Source organism: Thamnophis sirtalis, unplaced genomic scaffold, assembly GCF_051295495.1.
Source record: "Thamnophis sirtalis isolate CommonGarterSnake01/CBP01778 unplaced genomic scaffold, rThaSir2_p1.2 scaffold_10, whole genome shotgun sequence".
NCBI lineage: Eukaryota > Metazoa > Chordata > Lepidosauria > Squamata > Natricidae > Thamnophis > Thamnophis sirtalis.
Genome location: NW_028261390.1, coordinates 16486031 through 16509255, shown reverse-complemented (window position 1 = coordinate 16509255; position 23225 = coordinate 16486031). Strand labels below are relative to the sequence as shown.

Genomic DNA, 23225 nt, shown 5'->3' with positions numbered 1-23225 from the left:
ATATAAAAATAAGGATCCACATTTTATTTCCAGGTATTCCAACCTAGGAAAACTCTTGCTGATGTAGTCAGCGTTATATGTACTCATTATTTTGGTTCAATCGATGGTTGTACATGTGAGCATGCAATCTTGAACAAGCTTCTGACACCATGTATTATTCCTCTTTGCTTGTATGCAACACCCACTTGGGTGTTATATCTGCATTGAGTATCAGACAAGTACTCTTCAAAATAAGAGGTTTTTTTTTTTCACATGATGCCTGGTCCCTATGTATACGTTTAAGAGATGTTCCTACTTCTTCCTCTGTTCCTTTCCAAGTGCTACACAAGCAACAAGATAGGAAAGTTTCTTTTCTATATTCCTCTTCTGATAGGGATGTGGTGGCTCAGTGGCTAAGACGCTAAGCTTTTCGATCAAAAAGTTCAGCAGTTCAATGGTTTGAATCCCTAGCGCCGCGTAACAGAGTGAGATCCCGTTATTTGACCCAGCTTCTGCCAACCTAGCAGTTTGAAAGCATGTAAAAATGCAAGTAGAAAAATAGGAACCACCTTTGGTGGGAAAGTAACAGCGTTCCGTGCACCTTCAGCATTTAGTCATGCCAACCACATGACCACGGAGACGTCTTCAGCTTTGAAACTGAGATGAGCACCACCCCCTGTGTGCAAGAGGAACCGTTACCTTTTCCTGATTAATAGATATTACTTTTTATCGGTGGTTTATGAGCATTTTTTTTTTAAACAGAATATGTTCAAAGTTGCCCCGTCGCTAAACCGGGCATGGGTGTGGCCAGCACGTGACACATCCAGCCCATGGTCCGGGAGTTTGACAGCCCTGATGTATATGGTTCTGCCTACACCATCCTTGGGAAATGTCAATTTCCATCTTTATTTCTCGCCATGTTAAAATTATTCTATATTTGTAATGTATATATCATGATACATTTGTAACTCATTGAGTGAATATTTCTCTTTAATGAAACATGCATGTATGCTTTTATGAAAACTTTGGATTTGAATCCTTGCATGGTGAAGGATTAACTGCTTCAAACATACAGTAATTTAATATGCTTCTGAAAATAAAAATAAGTTGGGGCCACCCTTACTTAAAATATTAGTAAAACATATTATATACAGTAAATAATAGTCAAATAAGTGAGCGAGTATTTTGGAAGCTAGTATATGTCCCTAATTTATTTGAATTCTATTTCCTGAAACACACTTTGCTTGATATCAATTACTCTCAGATTTCTCCAAATATTTTACATGTCTCCATGGTATCATAACTGGAAATATGATTGCCTAAATAGGATGTACTGATATCAACATTGTCCAAGCCTTTAAATTGTTCTTATTCAATTGTCTTTGATCTTTTCAGGATGTAGTAGCAGTTGGAGAAGAAAACTTCACTACTCCATGTTATATCCAGTTGGATCCAGAGGCATGCCATATACTCACAGAAACACTTAGCACCTATGCCTTAGTAGGGCAGTCAGTCACCAAAGCAGCCACAAAACGTCTGAAGCTGGCCATATTTGGGCCACTGATCTGCTCCTCCTTGGAATACAACATCCGTGTCTACTGTCTAGATGACACCCAGGATGCCCTCAAAGTAATTTTCATTTTTGATATCATCATGGTCTCTCTTTCCTCCGCCGTTTCTTGTCATTGCTATTACTCTTAGTACCATTATTATTATACCTTGCCACCAAGAGCCATGGTGGTGCAATGGTTAGAATGCAGTATTGCAAGCTACTTCTGCTCACTTCCAGCTGCCTGCAATTTGGCGGTTTGAATCTCACCAGGCTTAAGGTTGACTCAGCCTTCCATCCTTCCGAGGTCGCGAATAGAATAGAATAGAATTTGTCTTTGGTGCATATGCTTTCATATGTGTACATAAACAGACAAGATACATTCGTCAAAAAGCATAAGGTACAGCACTTAATGATAGTCATAGGGTACAAATAAGCAATCAGGAAACAATATCAGTATAAATTGTAAGGATACAAGCAACAAAGTTACAGTCCTGCAGTCATAACTGGGAGGAGATGGGTGATAGGAACGATGAGAAGACTAATAGTAATGCAGCCTTAGTGAATGATTTGACAGTGGTGAGGGAATTATTTGTTTAGCAGAGTGGTGGCGTTTGGGGAAAAACTGTTCTTGTGTCTAGTTGTCTTGGTGTGTAGTGCTCTATAGCATCGTCTTGAGGGTAGGAGTTGAAACAATTTATGTGCAGGATGTGAAGGGTAAAATGTGGAGCCAGATTGTTGAAGGTAATATGCTGACAATGTAAACAGATTAGAGAGGGCTGTAAAGCAGTATATAAGTCTAAGTGCTATTGTTGTTGTTGTTATTATTACTACTACTACTACCACAGCATTGCTTTAATATTTACTGAGTGGTGTGGTGGCCTAGAGGTGCAGCTCTCGCCTCACAATCAGGACGCTGTGGGATTGATCTTAGGTAGAGACAGATATCTCTCTCTGGACACAATGAGAATATATCTGCTGAATAAAATTCCACATTGGTGATAGCAATAGCAATAGCAATAACAGTAGACTTATATACCGCTTCATAGGCCTTTCAGGCCTCTCTAAGCGGTTTACAGAGTCAGCATATTGCCCCCAACAACAATCCGGCCAGTAAACACTTCTCTCCATTCTGTTGCCCAGACTCCACCCCGCAAGGGATTATGGAGTTATGATCTCTTTATTAAAAAGAGGCGATGATTGCTTTAATATTTACTTCTGGACTTTACCGTTGTTTTCTTGCAAATGCCCACTAATCTGTTTTATAACAAAAGATGGACATGAGTAAGAAAAAAATGCAGATTAAAATGTAACAATGACCTTTTCATCATCATTTTCCCCTCACATTATAAGCTAATTCTTGTCCCAGAATGCCTTATTCTTTTGTTTACCTGCAGGGTAATCTGGATTCCATGATATTTGCATTATTAAAAGGCCATAAGGTGCTCAAAAATTTAATTGCTGGTTCATGTATTTTTGATGCAAAGTGCCAGCTCTCCAGAGGAACAAAACATATAAATGCCTCTTTGTAAATACTTTATAATGATAAAAGAACCTCCAGGGTTGTTAATGCAATGCCTGCTGTTGTATTGCTTAGTTAGATAACTTTTTCTGCAGTGTTTCCACTGAGAATTTGCAACATAAGTGATCCAACATTGGTGCTTTCTGTATTCCTACCCACAATCTTATCCATTCATGTGAATTCAACTAATTCACAGCAGGGTTTCCACACCCAGAGATAGCAATAGTACTTAGACTTATACACCACTTTATAATGCTTTACAGTCAGTGGTGGGTTTCAAAATATTTTAGAACCTCTCTGTAGGTGTGGCCTGCTTTGTGGGAGTGGCTTTTTGGCCATGTGACTGGGTGGGCGTGGACAATTTGTGAAATGTGGTGAAACTCACTTAACAACGCTCTTGCTTAGCAACTAAAATGTTCGCTCAGAAACTCTGGCATTTGAAGCACGCAAGTCTTAAAGCTGTCAAGTTACAAGACCCTTGCACCCCTAACCCTTTAGAAAAAAAAACAGGGGTGTTCAAACTCGACAGCTTTAAGACTTGTGGACTTCAACTCCTAGAATTCCTCCTCTCGCTCTTCATCTTGATGATCTGCAGACGGGCGGGGGGAGGGAGCTGGAACCGGTTCTAAATGGCAGTGTAGATTTGTTAGAACTGGCGGGAACCCACCCCTGTTTACAGTCCTCTCTAAGTGGTTTACAGAGTCAGCATATTGCCCACCAACAATCTGGATCCTCATTTTACTCACTTCAGAAGGATGGAAGGCTGAGTCAACCTTGAGCCTGGTGAGATTCAATATGTCAAATTGCAGGCAGCTGGCAGTCAACAGAAGTAGCCTGCAGTACTGCACTCTAAACACTGTGCCATCGCGGCCCATCAGATACAGCTTGTCACATCTTTTGCAGTTGGAATCTATGGGTGCAGTTATCCATGATTAAGCACAGCATTATTGAGTCTTTATTTATAGGTTGTCTATTGAATGGATTTTTCTCAACGGGTTTACATAAGGGTTTAGTAAATATATCCATAAAGTCTTCCTAAAACTGAATTGTTGTACATTGCTTGCAAATCCATGTGACTCCAGCTGCCATTTGCAATGCCTTTTAGAATAGAATAGAATAGAACAGAACAGAACAGAATTCTTTATTGGCCAAGTGTGATTGGACACACAAAGAATTTGTCTTTAGTGCATATAGAATAAATTGAATAAATTATTACTGTTATTATTACTATTGCACCACTAGTAATAGTGGTAGCAGTACACTGATATAGTACGCCGTTTACATTGTGTCTCTCAGTTAATACAGTGGTCAGGGTGTGTTACTTAATGGACAAGGGTCTGACTTCTGCAACTTTTAAACACAATAAGGAAACACTTGATATAACTGTAAAGTAGAAGAGAATACCTGTAATTCAGTGTTAGTTTCATAGTCCTTAGTGCTTTCATTATGATGTTATCTAGTGGTGTAATGAAATGTGTGCAAGGAAACAACCAAGCTCAGAGAGCAATGAAGACTCCACAGAACAATAAAAACAAGTCATATGCATGTTTAAAGGCAAAATAAATAGCTTTTTAAAAATCCTCTTTAGTCTAGCACCTTACAAGAGCAATTTTAGGGCTTTATAGAGTTTCATAAAAAATACAGCCCCTGTTTAAATAGAAACAATAGACCAAACCTGATAGTACCACACGATCTTAAACTTTTACAAACAATTATTTGCCTGTAGCAATGGAATACAAGCTGGCAACACTTTTCTGAACCCACATGTGGTTTCTTTGGGCGGTAAGCTGATGGTTAGAAAATGACTGCATTTTATTCATTAGAATATTATTGCTTGCATCTCAAACTCATTAAAATGGGATTAAGTTCTAAGCAGTGTCAAGGTTTTAGTCTCCCAGAGATAAATTATTATTTTTTTCTTATCTGCCAATTTTGGCCCACAGAATCGGTAGGCGTTTTTCTTGTACTCTTTCGACTTCTTATATGCAAACAAATGTCTTCTGAGAATTAGTAATAGAGGCAACTAAGCTGCTGGCTTATACAAGAAAGTCTGTGAAGCGGTTCCAAATTTTGGGGGGTTTTCCATGGAGCCAAATGGTTTTTTTTAGGAATTCAGGTACTTAACATAGATACACATCCTACTTTTTTAATGTTGTATTCATTAATATACAAAAGAGTATAATTATAATAATATACAAGTTAATGTACTCCAGTCTGATTAAATAAATCCAAAGCTTACTTATATATAGCCTTATCCTGGGACTGAAGAGCATAAAAGCCCCCTGTCATACTTGACCATACATTTGACCAGCATAGGACAACAGAAGCATTATGAAACATTTGGCAAGTCACAGTACATTCCAGGAGTGTTGTGCATAGCACCAAGGAGACCTTCAAGCAAACTTCCATAAATGTGTATCCAAACAGCAAGTCCATTTAGAGCTGTTTTTAGTACTGTAACACTAGATGAAAGTAAGGATAGGTGCCTCAAAAGAAGTTAGCAGTACAATTGCCTACTTATTCTAGTTTTATGTCAAACATGTGTCCTGACAAAAAAAAATAGCAAGGCGGCGTACAAACACTGTAAGGCATTCAGATTAAATCAGTCCTCTGAATTTTATAACACTACGTGTTTCTTTTGAGTAAGTTGAAACATGCTGAAATTGTTTTGAACTTTAGAAGGAAGGAAGGAAGGAAGGAAGGAAGGAAGGAAGGAAGGAAGGAAGGAAGGAAGGAAGGAAGGAAGGAAGGAAGGAAGGAAGGAATAAAATAAAGTAAAGTAAAATAAAATAAAAAGTACTATTATTGTTGCTATGTTGGTTGCATAGTCAGCCAGATGTTCAGTGGATTTGGCATTTTAATTGAGCCTGACACTACCGAGTCCTTCCCAAGGACCTGGATAGGCAAATACAGTATTGGTGATGTAAAGATATTGTCTCAGAATACAAGCTATTCCAAGTAAAATTACTTATTATTACATAACTAGTGTTGATAACCTGGTGTTGCCCGGGTATTTATTTATAGGAGTTAAATGTCTGACCTAAACCTAATTTCTAATGTTGGATTTTCCCCCTTACCAGAGGGAGCCCCCTTGTGGAGTACTGTGAAGCCGTTACCATGGCAACTCCACTACACTCTACAGTAGAAGCCATTTTAAGGCACAACAGGCTGTATTGTATACACCCTGAGGGGTGTTAAGATTATCTTACCCCCGCAGTATTGTTTCCAGAGAGTAAGTTATTTATGTACCAAGTTTGGTTGAAATTGCTCGAGGCATTCCAGAGTTATGCTGGAACACACATACAAACACACACACACACACACACACACACACACACACAGAGCCATTTTTAATATATAGATTATTAGTAGTGTTACCTGGTGATGGTTCAAACAGCACTTGAATCTAATTCTTCCTACATGTAATCCAATTCATGAACCAAGAAAAAGCTTTATTCTTTCTGTGATCTATTCCCTTATTCACTCAGAAAAAATCCCTAATGTCAAATTTTCCAAGTTTAGGGAAACCAAAAGCAAGGAAAACCTTAAAATGTTCATTCCATTGCTTGTAACATGAAACTAGAAATACTGTCTATCCATATCCATCTTCCTTTCAAGCTTGTATTGAATTGCTTTGAAACGTTGAGTAGGATTACTATATAAGAATGATCACAGTGTTGTTAAATCTCCCTGTTTAAGTGAATCTTAATTATGCTCAACAGTATATAGTCTGTATGAGGAATATATCACTGAACTACCATAAGGAGATACAGCGAATTTTCATTCTGACAACTCAGGAATATAATTTGGGTGTAATTAACATTGATAGCAATAAAATTATTGATTTTTAGGCATCTTCACAAGATAATTAAGGTGTTCTTGGAATAAATTAAAACTGACTGGCAGAGTGTAATTCTAAAAGTTTTCTAATTACCCCCCCCCCATTTAAATGCAAACACCATTTTGATTTTAAGAATTGTCAGGTTAGTTGGGGACAACAGCCTTCTCAGCTATGCTAAATAGTTTGTGAGCATGATCATCATAATGATCTTGTATGTTGAAGAAAAGACATATTTTCCTTTCTTTTATGTGTGTAGTGTACGTGCATACATGGGAGGTGAGGCACCCCGTGAATGTGATTTGTAAAATCCAATTAGTGAATTAACAGGACTGCATGTGAAGATACTCACATAGATAAGTAAAGTCTGAAAGTCCTTGAAATGGTTACATTTTCCAGGACCAAAGATAAGTTTGGTTCCAGGAGTTGTGACAGGTGTTACATGTATGACCTAAAGTCCCTTTTTACCTTCATTTATGAAGTGCAGAATTGCTCCTCTAATTATGGTTTTAGTAGGAAGTCTTCTTCTGCTTTGGATTATTATTGGCAATTGTACAGAAAGATATATATACACACATATATACATATGCACACACACACACACACACACACACACACACATACTTACTGCTTCCTTTCTCTGTCTATCGGCTCATCACAGGAGACCATCCAGACAGAAAGCCAATATTTTTACTGTTGCCTTTGTTACATTTCTGTTGTATTTGAGCTGATTTATTTATCAGCTCAAATACAACACACACACACACACACACACACACACGTGTGTGTGTGTGTGTGTGTGTGTGTGTTAGTGAATATTCAAATAGAAATTACGTTAATTTTGATTTATGGGATCAATTTGCAAAATCCTTGTAAATATACCGTACAAGTCATCCTATGAGGTGTTTCTTGTTTGAATCAGAATAGGACTGTATATAGTCCTTACCTTATCTTGTTGACCAGATTCTAGCTGTGTCCTACAATCGGTTTGTATAAGAGATATCTTCCTTGCAATAATCAAGGAAGTTTTTCTTGGTGCAAAATGTTTTCCCTGTGCTAAGGGATCAGCAACCTACAGCTCTGGAGCCGCATGTGGCTATTTTAACCCTCACCAGTTGGTGCCACAATTTTGAGAGCAGCTTCCGGGGGAGGGGGGAGCATGGCATGCCAGGAGTATCTATTGTGAGGGGTGGGTTTTCTGGTCGGCTTCCCAATTGATATGGCTTTTGGTTAGGACAGGTAGAGGAAAAGGAATGCTGCGCTAGGTGGAGACTCTATGGTAGGGAAACCAGACTTCCAGTTGGCTCCAGAATTGAATGGGAGGGGACTTCTGGTTAGGACCTTTGTGGCGCTTTGAATGTTTAAAGTTGCCGACCCCTGCCTGTTCTGATCCTTCCATAACCTATTTAGGAGTCATTATGAGGATATAATGCTTCAGTGTACAGAACAGAAAACTAAATTTAGAGCAATGAGACCTTGGGTTCAAATCTGCTTTCATCTATAAAACATAGTACCATAACTAATAATATTGTTTCAGAGATACAATTGGTGAGTATTTCTGGTGGCTCTTTCAGCGATACAGCTGATGTGCTTTTTTCTGCTGTAGCCCTTAGAGAACCTCTCCTCAGAGATTAGAATGGCTCCAACCCCGTTGACATTTTGCAAAGCTTTAAAAAGTCATCTATGTAGCTGGGCTTGGAGCTCCAAATGTATTTAGGATCCCCTTACTTGGTTTTGCTATCCATTGATTTATCATCACGGCTGTTGTTTGTGTGAAATTATTTTGTGAATATTTTTATTGTTTTATTTTTTTTTTAAAGGTTTTAGAATTGTAAGGCACCAAAGTCATTTGGCTATAATTGGGGTGCTATAAGAATGAATGAATGAATGACCAATTTATGTGATCTTAAGCTTCACAAAATAGAGCGTGGTGCACAACTTTGTTTTAATTTATATGACTCTTTTAATAGCGTGCTAAATGTACTCTGTCTTTCTTCCAATTCTCAGGAAGTGCTGCAGTTGGAGAGGCAAATGGGTGGACAATTATTGGAGGATCCAAAGGCTTTACATTTTAAGGGTAGCACTCATAATCTTCGCTTATCTATTCACGATATTACTCATTCCCTATGGAAGAGTAAACTACTAGCAAAATACCAGGTAAGAATTGCCAAATTCTATGAGAATTCATCAGCCCTCTTGCAATATTAAGCACCATCCAGTGTTTCAAAGTCAAATGGGAATACAGGATTTCTGAAATTGCTGAATACTTGAGAAGGATAAAAGAATGTTTAACACCTGCTGCTGCATTGTTTGGTTAAATGATTCTATTTGCATTGCTGGTATGTGTATTGGGGTTTGTACTTTTAAATGCTCATAAAGGATCTTGATAAGGAGTACACAGTGAGCAGACCAAGTTCGCTGAAAACATCAACCAGATAGCAATGGGATCTCTTTAAACTGGACGAGGGGTCAACTTAATAACAGATCTGTTTCATTTAAGTAAGTGTAAACCGATGCATAACTATCACTAACCTCACATGTACACTAAGGGGTTGTGAGCTGTACGTGAAAAGGAACTAGTGGGTTAATAGACTGTATGACTGAGCCATGTATAATTAACCTGCAGATGTCATTACCGCAAGACAAGATGATAGCCACTAACTTAGGTACTTTTTTAAAAAAATGAATAGGGAAAACCAATAGAAGACAGATCTGCCAAATACTATTAGTCTTGATGGCTCACTATTATCTGTTGTTGTTTGAGAGTACTTCAGACGAAGCCTCCTACTTGGTTTCCCCGAAACTAAGACAGTGTCTTATTTTCTTTTGACCTCTGAAATAAGCACTTGACCTTATTTTCGTGGAGGTGCAGGAGGCGGCGAGCGTGGTCACCTCATGGCTGCTGCTGTGTTGCAATATTTTTGGGGGAGGGCTTATATTAGCACATGTGCTCAAAATCCCAATTGGGCTTATTATCCAGGGAGGTATTATTTTCAAGGAAACAGAGTATATGCAAGTATACCAAAGTATAGTCAGCTAATAAGCAAAATATCTCTTGGCATAGTTCAACAGAACTATACTTATGTGTTGTCCTCATCATAATTATTGAAGGGTGTACCATCAGCTTTCCACAGATCTTGAGCATTGCCTTTGGGTGAGAGAGCCAGTCCGGTGAATGGTTAGAATGCTGGCCTATAAACTGGGAGAATGGGAGTTTTAGTCCCACTTTAAGCATAAAAGCCAGATGGATGACTTTCCACCAATCACGGTCTTAGCCCTACCTCGCAGGTTTCTTGTTATGGGGAAAATAGAAGAAGTAGCAGTATAATGCATGGTCACTGCCTTGCATTACTTATAAAATGATAACCCGGGGTAAAAATGAATAAATAAAATTTGCAGTTGGTGATTTATATGATTACAGAAACAATGGATAATTTTTTTGTAATATACAAAATGATTGTATATGAAATTATATATGTATGTATGTATGTATGTATGTATGTATGTATGTATGTGTATGTATATATATATGTATATATATATATATATGTATATATATGTATGTATGTATGTATGTGTGTGTGTATATATATATATATATATATATATATATATATATATATATATATATATATATATATATATATATATATATATATATATATAATTTATATATAACGACAAATGAAACATAGCTAGAATCCATCTATCTGTCTACCCAGTTTCATTGCTGTTAATTCCAAGAATTAACCTCTTTTTTATAATGCAAATATTATATAAAGATAGAAATCTCTTTGGGAATTTACGTAAAAATGAGTGGTGGAAATTTAATAAGTATCAGTTACATAAATCTCAGTCATTTGGCATTAAATTTAATCTATGTTAGAAACTTTTTTTCTTGATTTAGATTCTCAGATACCATTTGAAATAATTGGAGTTTCTTTTCCCAGAATTCCTAGGCTATGGTTAAAATTCTGGAGCATATTTGTCTGGAGAACAAACATGTTAAATATATACTTAATTATGCATTTTGTTACTTTTGTTACTATGGAACTATTACTCTTTTATTTATTTCCATTCTACTCTTACTATATTTCATCAATTATTACATTAACCTGGATGAGATTTACATCCAACATAGATTTTGACTAAGTGAAAAATCAGAAATTCATTTTTATTATCAGTGTTATTTCTTCTTCAGGAAATTCCATTTTACCATATCTGGAGTGGATGTCAAAGAAATTTGCATTGTACCTTCACCCTGGAAAGGTTCAGCCTGAACACACTGGAGTTGGTATGCAAACTCTGCATACGGCAGGTGGAAGGAGAGGGACAGATATTCCAACTCAACTGTGTGGTGTCTGAGGTGAGGCATCTTTCCACTCTCATTTTTCTCACAACTGGGTGAATCCAGGGGTGGAATGAAAAATGTTAGCAACCAGTTCTCTGCCCAGTTGCTGGGTAGGCGTGCCCATGGTGGGCGTGCCCTATTTGGCCTCTCGCACCTCCCCAGGCTCCAGAGGATTTTCTCAAGCTTCCAGGAGGGTGAAAACAGCCACTCCGGGGCTCTGGAGGCTCTCCAGAAGACAGAACAGGCCTGTTTCCGGTCTTCTGGAATTTCCAGGAGGCCCATTTTTCACTCTCCCAGAGCTCTGCACTTACCGGGCATCCAAACCGGGCTGCATGGAGACTCCTAAAAGGGGCTGAATGGGCGGGGCCAGTCAGTCCTTGCAAATACCAGTTCAGTGCACCAGATGTAAAATTAACATCAGGTTCACCTGAACTGGTCCAAACCAGCTGAATCCCACTCCTAGGTGAATCCTCAAAGGAAGATAGTCATTGTCTACAAATCAAAGAAATAGCATAGAAGCTGAGAGTATGCAAACGTTCTTGATCTGACCCACTAGGATTGACATGTGTTATTGTTTCATTGAAGTTAATGAAATAAAACCATCAAGCAACATGACAGAAGGATGACTTTGTCTGGAAATGCTTTTATGTAATGAACACATAAGAAAAGTAAAGATAATATTGGCAAGAGAGAAATGAGGGTTTATGAAGGGCCTAGTTTTCAGCACAACTGAGATGTTAAGTTTAGATATTCCGTTGGCATTTTTGATATGCAGCAATTTCTGCTAGTTGCAGCCTCTCCTATATCAAGATGTCCTTGGTCACTATTATCCGTACTAGGAAATACATTCAGATTTGCTACTATTCACCACTATTGCAATTCAGATTTGGCTTATGGAGGTGTGACTGCACCAGAGGTGGTATTCAACAGGTTCTGACCAGTTCTGGAGAACCAGTAGTGGAAATTTTGAGTAGTTTGGAGAACCGGTAAATACCACCCCTGACTGGCCCTGCCCCCATCTATTCTCTGCCTCCCAAATCCTGATCAAGAGGAAATGGGGATTTTACAGTATCCTTCCCCTGCTATGCTCAACAAGCCATGCTACATTTAGTAAGTCACCCCTACAGAATTGGCATTAAAAAATTTGAATCCCACCACTGGACAGCCCACTAGCATAATTAATAAAGCTGTCATAGTGTTAAGTTGACTATGGGCAATCCAATTGGTTTTGCGAATTTTAATTCAGACTCAAACCTGAGCAGCGGAACAGGTCTTTTGGCTGCCTAGGAACATAAATGGGATAAAAACAGGACGACCCTCATTAAAATGTAATTTTATTTTGAAAGTGTTTTAAACCCTGCCATCGTTGCTATACAATCGGGGACAAAAAAGCGATTAGGCTGAAACCTTTCCTCCTCGTTTCTATCTCCCAGAATGAAGTGCTAGCCTTGAAAACCACTTCCTTGGCCTTCCTTCTGCTTCCTGCAGTGGCAGAATTGGTGCTCTCTTTCTGACTTTTGCCAGCCTTTTCAGTTAAAAACAACTCCAATGAAAGACCTCACTGACATTAATAAGGAATGATCCTGGCATCTCAGCACCATAGCAACCAGCCATCAGTTTTGTTCTGCTGGCCATATCTCTGAGCCACACAGCTCCACCCCTGCTGGCTTTGGATGGTGTTTTTATTTCTGAGCCCAGCAGGTCTGTGTCATTCAATAACTGCACAACTCCAGCAACAACTGGAGCAACAGAAATTCAGGATAGGCTAAGACCCAGCGGTCCTTCTGATAAATGCTCCCTCTGACTGCAAGTGCTGGTGGATAAAGAAAAAAGTGGATCAGACAGAGAAAACAAATGAAAAGATTAAGAAAATCCCCCTTTTGTGTGCATTTTTCTCCTCAAAGGGGACAGTGGCATCAGTGTAAAGACTTTATGCGAGATTTAGTAAGGTTTATTTCATAATTCTGTTACAGTGTAAGTTTCCATATGCAGCGGCGGCTGGGAAAAATGCTGATAAGAGTTGTGTAGCAGCAGATGACACCATATCTAAAAATTATGATAGTGCAAAATATTGACTGGAAGGAAAACGAGGAATATGGAAGTGCCTTTTTTCTTCCTTGTCATCAAGGAGCAGTAGAGACATGCATGTCTTTCTCACACGTGTGTGAAACCACCCTGAATGACATACATAGTATATACCAGAGATTGTATTTTGTAGGTTCTGACATGTTCTGGAGAACCGGTAGTGGAAATTTTGAGTAGTTCAGAGAACCGGTAAATACCACCTCTGACTGAACCCACCCTCATCTATTCTCTGCCTCCCGAATCCCAGCTAACCGGGTGGGTATGGAGATTTTACAGTATCCTTCCCCTGCCACGCCCACCAAGTCATGCCACGCCCGGTAGTAAAAACACTTGAATCCTACCACTGGTTTATACATAGTGGTGTGTCTGCTTTTGAAAGTATGTATTTCATTGTATGAATGAAACAAATGTGCTTGCCAATCCTTACACTGAAAACTGTAGTGACGATAGTGGATTTTAGAAAGAGATTTTCTCCTCTACCACCGCTTAACAATATTAAAGAACACAGTATCAATAGGAGAGACATTCTGTTTTTTGGGTTCTATAGTCTCCCAGGATTTGAAACTGGCACCTAACACTTAGAACCATCATTAAAAAGGCACAACAAAGAATGTTCTTCCTGCATCAACTCAGAAAGCTCAGACTGCCCCAGGAGATGTTGATACAGTTCTACAGAGGAATTATTGAGTCTGTCATTTGTACTTCTCTAACTGTCTGGTTTGGTGCAACAACCGAACAGGACACATACAGACCTCAATGGATAGTTAGGACTGCCAGAAAAAATAACTGCAACCAGCTTGCCTTCCATTGAGGACCTGTATACTACCCCAGTCAGAATGAGAGCTGAGAAAATATCTACAAATCCCTCACATCCTGGACATGAACTGTTTTAAGTCCTTCCCTCTGGATGCCGCTATTGGGTGTTGCATGTCAAAATGACTAGACACAGAGACAGTTTTTCCCCCTTGAGCCATCACTCTGCTGAACACTTAATTAGCAAAGTACTGTCCTGTGTCTAAGGATATTTACCCATGTAGTATGTCTGAATTACTATTATCCTTCTTATCTTTTCCACTATTTTCTCCTTTTGGTATCTTATGATTATATCACTTTGTTGCTTGTATGTATACTGAGAGCTTCTGCACCAAAGACAAATTCTTGGCCAACAAAGTATTCGATTCGATTCAATTCGATCGTATCCTATCCTATCTATCCCATCCCATCATAAATCACATACCTTTTGGTCATCTGTAATTATCTCTCTGTCAAGTGGACTTTTGGTGAAAACCGTAATAATGAGCCACCATTCTCCAACTCATTTCTTTATTATCCCATGGATTTTACAGATTTATACCCCTAGTTATATCTTTTAAATCCATTTTCTGGTCCAGTGACCAATGACCTTAATGTGCATATTTATTGTAAATGTATTAAAATTGTAATCAGTGAATATAATTCTTGAAACATATAACCTTAAAATCAGTGTAACTGAAACCAATCCTCAAGCTAGAAAAGTCTAAGAAGTTAAAAGTTATTATGAAATATTTTAAAGCAATGACTAATCAAATCTGATCATATAGTCATTTCAAAATACACAACAGTATTGTGTACAGATTACAACACTTATGAAAAAGGGGCATCTAATTATTAACCACAATGAGAACTAATTCTTCAGAAGGCCTTGTTAGATGATATTAAGCTTAAAATATGGCATGCTCAGATCAAAAAGTCAGGTTAATTTTCATCTGATCATCTACCCTAAAAATTAAAAGAAATCCATGGAATGGCTCAACTTTTTTTTGTCTTTCAGAACAATTTCTGTTTATTTGTTTATTTTTTTCTTAATCACCCTGAAAAAGCTATTATATATAAGTACATTAGACTAGCAGACTGGTTATATATTATGGGGCATACAAAGTTGCGCCATTTTCTTCTTTATGATAATTGTACTGCGGCGTTTGAAAAGGAGAAAAAGCAACTATTTGCTTCACTCCACCAGAACATACACTGGGGGCACAAAGGGAGTGTCAGGATCTGAAGATTAAGTTTCCAGTTGGGGAAGCACAAACTTTACAATTCCTTTCAGTTGCTGCTTCCAACCACTATGGCAGACTCATTTTCACCTCAGAAAATCCATATTACATTATATAGTTGTCTTGTTGATAAAGTTCACCTTTCAAAAAGCAGTAACTGATTTTTGCACCAATGCTGTCATTGTATTATATTATTGAGATTGTCCTTTCCTATTGCTACAGTGTCACTTCCACATGAAGCATTTGGGCACCCAAATGCAATGCTGAAGGCAAATAAGCATCAATGTTTTATTATTTTTTGTTGAACGAAGGATCAGTATTTAAAAATACTGGTGCTGATTTGAAGAATGAATGAATGAATGAATGAATTTAAAAAAAAAACACATTTCAAATTATATTTTGGAATGTTTTACCAGTTCTCATGTTTTTTTCTGTTTTTGATTAAAATCACAGCATAATAAATTATGTATCCTCTCCTCTTAGATTTCTACATGAAACAAGGATTGTGTCTAAATTATGGCATGTCCACAGTGATGACACGCAGAAAACTTCACTCTTATCTACTTGCTCTCCCCCATCTGACATAAGTCATGGTTGTGTCATGAACTCCTGAGGCCCTGTTTCCCTGAAAATAAGACCTCCCCAGATAATAAGCCCAAACGGGCTTTTGTGCGCATGCACTAAAATAAGCCCTCCCCCGAAAATAAGCCCCCCTGAAAATATTGCAACACAGCAGCAGCCATGAGGTGACAACACTCACAGCCTCCTGCACCTCAAAAATAATAAGACCTCCCTGAAAAGCAGGTCAAGCGCTTATAAGGGGTCAAAAGAAACACAGTATATTTCATCATTTTCTTCCTCCATGGCTGTCTATGTCCCTTTTTGTCACTCTAAAATAGGGCTGACCAACCTTGTCAGTTTTGAAACAGGTGTACTTCAACGCCCACAATTCTGCAGCCATTCATGCTTGCCAGGGAATTCTGAGAGTTGAAGTCTACAAGTTTTAAAGTTGACAAGGTTGGACACCTCTGCTGTAACAAGAACCCTCCCGTCTTCTCCATGTACACAGCTGCCCAATAATGTAGAATAACCAAAGAAGAGGATAAAGGTATCATTTTCCATTAACTCTGCTTTAGCACCTTAGGAGAAAAGGCATTTTAAAGATTCCTTTTAGTCACTCCAATGTCATAATCCCTGTTAAGTAGTAGAGAAAATTTCCTTCTGTTCCTATCAAATGAATTTGCTATTCATCTGGAAATATTGGAAATCTGGGTCTGGCCCATTTCCCTACTAAGCAGAGCAATTTCCAAACCCATCTTTCTAGTTCTGAGTTTTGGTTGCTCTGTCTTGTAAGAGAAATACTGGCTTGATAGTTTCACATCTCCTCAGTAATTCTAGCAACTGAGCAGGGATGAAACTTACACAGTTCTGTTAAGTTCTTCTCATTGGCAGGCTATATATAAAGCCATATATAAAGCACCAGTCTACCTGGACTTGTGAGTGAGTGAATGAATGTCTGTCTGTCTTTCTTTCTGTCTGTGTATCTCCTTTGTTTTCTTTTAGTGTAACATTGAGATGATTTTTTTTAATTTAGCACCAGCTCAAGGCACAGCACCATTTCCAGTCCTTGTTCCCAGTATTGCAAAAATGTCAATAAGACAATTAGATGGTTTTTGAGAGATGGGATAATGAATATCTTGACTCAGGATATCAAAGTGATAATTATTTTTTATCTATTAATTCAGAGTTCTGGTTTTTGGATATACGGATCATGATAACATTTTGGGAAATAAAGGAAAGTTGACAGTTGATGATCAATACTTTGATGTACTGTAAAATATGTTTCATGGTCCAGTGTGAAATCTTATCACTGGTGCTCAAGTTCCAAATTTCCTACTGCCTTCTTGCAATTCATAAAACTGATCATGCTCCATGAAGGGAACAAGGGTTAGGGTAGATGGGACTTGTGGTATCAGCAGTGATAATGCCTGGGATCTGAATGATAAGTTCCCTTTAAATTATAGTGCATAGGACATTTGTATATGAAATGTGTTAGCATATTTATCAGATATCAGACAAATTTAAGAGTACAGGAAAGCAATAAATTTGTTGAAAACATGGAAAGAAAGGGATAATCAAGAGGGATATGGAAAAATACCTCAGAAGTTTTGGTTGCAACAATGTAAAAAAAGCTGTTGAGACTCTAGAAAGAGTGCCGAGAAGAGCAACAAAGATGATTAGGGGATTGGAGGCTAAAATATATAAAGAACAGTTGCTGGAATTGGGTATGTCTAGTTTAATGAATAGGAGGACCAGCGGTGACATGATAGCAGTGGTCCAATATCTCAGGGGCTGCCACAAAGAAGAGGGAGTTAAGCTATTCTCCAAAGCACCTGAGCAGTGATGTGATTCAACCAGTCTAACAACCGGGTCACTGAGCACGCGCTTTGCCCAAACCGGGCAGAACCAATAGAATCCCACTTCTGCACCTGAGGGCAGGTCAAGAAGCAATGGGTGGAAACTAAACTAATCAAGGAGAGACGCAACTTAGAACTGAGGAGAAATTTCCTGACAGTTAGAACAATTACCAATTACCAATGCCAATTACCTCCACCAGACCGATTAGATCCCACAGACTAGGCCTCCTCCAAATTCCATCCGCAGGCCAGTGTCGACTGGCAACTACCCGGAGGAGAGCCTTCTCTGTGGCTGCTCCGACCCTCTGGAACAAACTCCCCGTGGAGATTCGCACCCTCACCACCCTCCAGGCCTTCCGCAAAGCCCTTAAAACCTGGCTGTTCCGACAGGCCTGGGGCTAAAGAACCGTTGCCCCTATCTCAAATGGTATTATTGTTGCGTGTTTTTAAATTATGTGTTGTTTTGTGTTGTTGTTAATTTGTCTGTATCCCCCTTCCCTGGTTTGAGTTGTGAGCCGCCCTGAGTCCCCCTTCGGGGGGAAAAGGGTGGCATACAAATGAAATAAACATTCAAACATTCAAACATTCAACATTCAAACATTAATCAGTGGAACAGCTTGCCTCCAGTAATTGTAAATGCTTCAACACTGGAAGTTTTTAAGATGTTGGATAACCATTTGTCTGACGTGGTGTAGGGTTTCCTACTTAAGCAGGGAGGTTGGACTAGAAGACCCCCAAGGTCCCTTCCAACTCTATTCTATTCTAAAGTCCAGGCTAGTGTTTCTCAACCATGGCAACATTAGGAGGCATGGACTTCAATTCCCAGAATTCAACTTCCAGCATGGCTGGCTGGGGAATTCTGGAAGTTAAAGACTATCCCTTTTAAAATTGCAAAAGGTGCAAAACACTGCTCTAGGCACTATAACCCAGCAGCCTGGCACCATTAAGTACATAATTCCTACTTTGTAAAGTCAGTAGCACCCACATGACAAATTTGGCTAAGAGTGTGCAAAATGCCTATCAGCCAGTAAAACTGGTCTTCCTTCTCTACTATGGATTTTAGTCCAAATAGGAATATGGGATCAGTCTTTATTGTTATAGCATCTATAAAACCTCATCCCTTTTCTATGTCTCTGAAGTTCTTGCTGTCATCTGTTTGGAAAAAGTACCCTAGCAATTCTAATGTATAGAATATAGTCTGTGAGCAATCATTTTGATCTAACCACATCCACCTATGTCAGGCTTCATTCACTACACAGGTGAAATTTATTTACATTCTCTGATGTCGACTATACTGTGACACTGACAAGGTCTAACATTGATTTTAGTTGTTGAAATGAGTTCTGAAACACTGCTGTGCTCAAACCTGTAGATGAAATATAAAGAAACTGACATTTAAAGCAGATTCCTTTTTATTATTTAGCAGTTTACCAACAACATAACCTTTGCTTTGCTAGAGATAGAAGATCCTGAAACAATAAGTTTTTATTGGTTTCATCTCCTGTAAATGTCATCTAAGGCTTTCTTGTAAAGGGGTATTCGTGTGTGTGTGTGTGTGTGTATGCATACTATATATGTATTACTACAATACAGAATTTTGATAACACAGTTCTGCTTCTACCAGGCTTATACATAATCTTGTTTTCCAAGCAGTATAGTACTTTTCTCAAGAAAAGAAGCAAGAAGCAAGGGCATAGTACGACTGTATTATAAAGAAGGAGGTGGTGGTGACGATAGTGTTGTACTCTTAATTTCCACATTTCTAAATGAATTGTCTCTAAATGGAGATAATTACACCTTGTAAATTGATCTGAAATATTTCATATTATGTATCCATGGGTTATGTGAGCATTTTCAGGATTACCAGGATTCCCAGGGTTGTGTCAGTGGGGGATTCAAATAATTTCACAACCGGTTCTCTGCCCTAATGGCCAGATGGATAGGCGTGGCTCGGTAGTCATATGACTGGGTGGGCATGGCCAACTCAACGTCACTCACTCTCACCTTAGCTTACAATGTTACAATATTACATTGTAATGAGGGTTAACCGGAGAGGCAGTTTCTGTAAGCAGGGCAATAAAGATTAGGCTAGAAACAACACCAGAATGTTTCCTTCCTTCCTTCCTTACAGGATTAGCCCTGTAAAGTGGGAAAAAAACAAAATGAGATTTCTTCCAACAACCTGTTCTCCGAGCTGCTTAGAAAGTTAACAACCAGTTCTCCTGAATAGGTGCGAACTGGCTGAATCCCAGCACTGGTTATAGTTACACTGTTATTTGTATTTCATTTGGGGTGGGGGAGGTATTTGGTTTTTCAATGTAGTATAACCAATGGATTTCAAATCTTCATTTTATTATGACATTTCTTGTTACAGAAATGTCTTCCTTTTTTTAAAAGACTTGTGAATTTTATCTTTTATGGCCAAGAACAATCTGTAAAAAATGCAATGGGTAGCATTTCAGGCTAAATTATTCAGGCTGCTATGCATAAAAAATATTTTGCACCACTCTCACTGCACTTTTTAAATACCATACTAAACTATTCATACATTCTGTCTGAAGTATGATCTGACTTGGCCTTTTCTCAGCTTTGTTGATGCTTAGTAATACTTTCGTTTGAGAGGAAAAATGAGTGATTCCTAGGATGGAAGAAATTGTTCAATTGTCAGAGTACTCATCTATCTGGTTCAGGACTATGGCAGTGACTGGCAGATTTAAAAAGAAGAGTTTTTCCAACTCTGAAAAGCCTACCTAAAAAAAACAGAAATAGAATCCTAAGCTCTTTGCATACATCATTGATAGCCATTAGTGTCTTTGACCGAGGATTGTTCTCTAACAGCAGCACAGTGGAATTCTCTCAAGGACAACACATGGAATGAATTGCTTGTAGCATTCCAGGATATGGGCAGTGTGGTGGCTTAGAGGTTAAGACACTGGGCTTGTTGGCTGTAAAGCCGACAATTTATGTTTGAGACCCTAGTGCTACGCGACCTTGTCCTTGCCTCCTGCTCCTGACAGTCTAGCAGTTTGAAAGTAGATAAATAGGTACCATTTAACAGCATTCCATGATGTCATGTTGACTATATGACAATGGAAATGGTCTCCAGACAACACCAGCTCAATGGCTTTGAAATGGAGGTGAACACCGCCTCCTATAGTTGGCAATGACTAACAAAGGGAAATCTGCAGGGACACCTTTACTCAATTGCCTTTTTCAAAAGGCAACTGGATTGTTGTGGTTTTTCTTTGAAGATGTTTTGCTCCTCCAATTGACTCTTGAAAAAAACACTTTTGGGTTTAGTCAAGGATAGTCCACTAAAGAAGAGTGAAAATACCTCAAGTCATTCCTGGCATATTAATTATCAATTGCAACGTAAAAAAAATCAGCGTCCTACTATATATGAGGACGATATAAGCATAGGAGAGACTCAAGGGTGAAATGCTTCCGGTTCAAAACGGTTCACCCAAACCAGTGGTAAAAATGCTACTGGTTCACCCAAACCGGTAGTAAAAATGCTACTGGTTTGCCCAAACCGGTAGTAAAAATGCTACTGGTTCGCCCAAACTGGTAGTTAAAATGCTACTGGTTCACCCGCAGACGTGACCCGACAAAAGCGCGAATGTCATAAGCGCGCTGACAAAACCGCGGCGCTAAAACCGCGATGTCAAAAGCGCGCCGACAACAGCGCGCCGACAGAAGCGCGATTTAAGTTAAGGTAAGGTTTAGGGTTAGGGTTAGGTTTAGGATTACGTTACAGCGCGCTTCTGTCGGAGCGCTTTTGTCGGCGCGCTTTAGGGCTAATTCATCGCTCATTCGTCGCGCGGTTTTGTCGGCGCGGTTTTGTCACCGCGGTTTAGTCAGGCGCGCTTTTGTTGTTCGCGCATTTGTGGTGGTACCGCCCAAATCAGTAGAAAAAAAATGAAACCGGTTCAGGCAAATTGGTTTTTCTGACAATTAGCTGTGACACGTGATTTATATTAGCTAGACAGCAGTGGATTTCCCACCCCCTCTCAGTGTACCTTACCTTTTTGACGCTCTGCGCATGCTCACATTGCTGCAGAACCAGTAGCAAAGTTAAGTGGATTTCATCCCTGGAGAGAATGTAGTGCCCAATTTGTTCCAGATAATCTTTTAAATTAAAAAAGAAAAGTAAGCAAGTAAATAGGAAGCTGGTATTTGAAAGCCAAACACAAACTTTGTTTCATTTATTCATTGTTACATGAATGCCCCATTATGGTTCCACTGGGATGGTAATAAACATTCATTGTTACAACCACCAGATTGTAGAGAATTGTATGACTGTGTCTCAGGCCATTTTCTAAAATTAAGACTATGCTTAATTTATTAAGTTGTTGTGACACTATATAGGGGAAGCTGCAACAGGCAGTGGTAAAATTCCCTAGATGCTATGGCTCAAATGAGGGATATGAGGGTATTAGTAATTTTAAGTGTTTATTTTAAAGTATTTTATGTTGCCTTTCTAGTAAAAGGTAGTAGAAAAGTAGAACTTCCAAAGATTCATAGCCATTACTTTACATCTAATACAACCCAAAGGGTTTATATTTCACAGATGGCTTCTTTGTTAATCTAATTCTGTCTCCTTGCTTATTGTGTGGCCATATTTTCTACTTTTCATGTATGCAGGAACCTACTGGCATTGAATATCCACTTATGGATCCAGCAAGCACCATTACAACCGTAGTAGGACCGTGTGCATTCAGCATCCCTCTTCCTATCCGTCAGAAGCTTTGCAGTAGTCTAGATGCTCCTCAAACAAGAGGCCACGATTGGAGGATGTTGGCCCACAAACTCAACTTGGACAGGTAAGCAAGCATATTTTCAACGTAAATTTGACATTAGTTGAGTTACTTTTTCATACGTGCTAGCAGTGCATTGCTGATTCTTCTGAAACTAGTAAGAGAAATCTGCTCTTCAAAAACTTCTTTCCACAGAAGTTTGTGTCAATAACCATGGATATTGTGTAGGATTAAGTCATATAATGGCTTATGGTCTATGGCAGGGGTGTCAAACTCAAGGCACGGAGGCCAGATGTGGCCCATGGGATGCTTAGATCTGGCCTGTGGGGTCGCCTGCAAACAACAAAGACCAGCTCGCAGTGCCCGTGCAAGCAAAAATGGAGCTCAGGAGGGCCGTACGTGGCAGAGGATTGCAGGAGGCTATCATAGCCAAAATCGGAGCTCAGGAGCCCAATTTCACTGGCAGAGCACTTGGGCCACCGCAGGCACTCCTAATATGGGTGCGGCTGAGCTGCCACGTCCACCCTGGCCACCCACCCCCACCCCAAAGTCAAATACAACCCTGGTGCAGCCCTCAATGAAATCATTGTCACCCCTGGTCTATGGGAACAATTGTCTCAATCGATATTGGGGTACCCATCTAAATTGTAGCTGAAGACTTGCTATACAAAATGATCATATCTTTTCATCCAAA

The 23225-nt window shown here is 39.0% G+C and overlaps 1 protein-coding gene across 1 annotated transcript in view; it reads left to right on the top strand.

The window, feature by feature from the left end:
• Positions 1–23225, top strand: part of UNC5C (unc-5 netrin receptor C) — a 348175-nt gene that overhangs the window by 319897 nt on the left and 5053 nt on the right. The window contains exons 13-16 of the mRNA XM_087724118.1: positions 1375–1608; positions 8896–9045; positions 11090–11254; positions 22419–22597. Coding sequence (XP_087580244.1) covers positions 1375–1608; positions 8896–9045; positions 11090–11254; positions 22419–22597 — 728 coding nt within the window. The remainder of the gene's footprint in view (positions 1–1374; positions 1609–8895; positions 9046–11089; positions 11255–22418; positions 22598–23225) is intronic.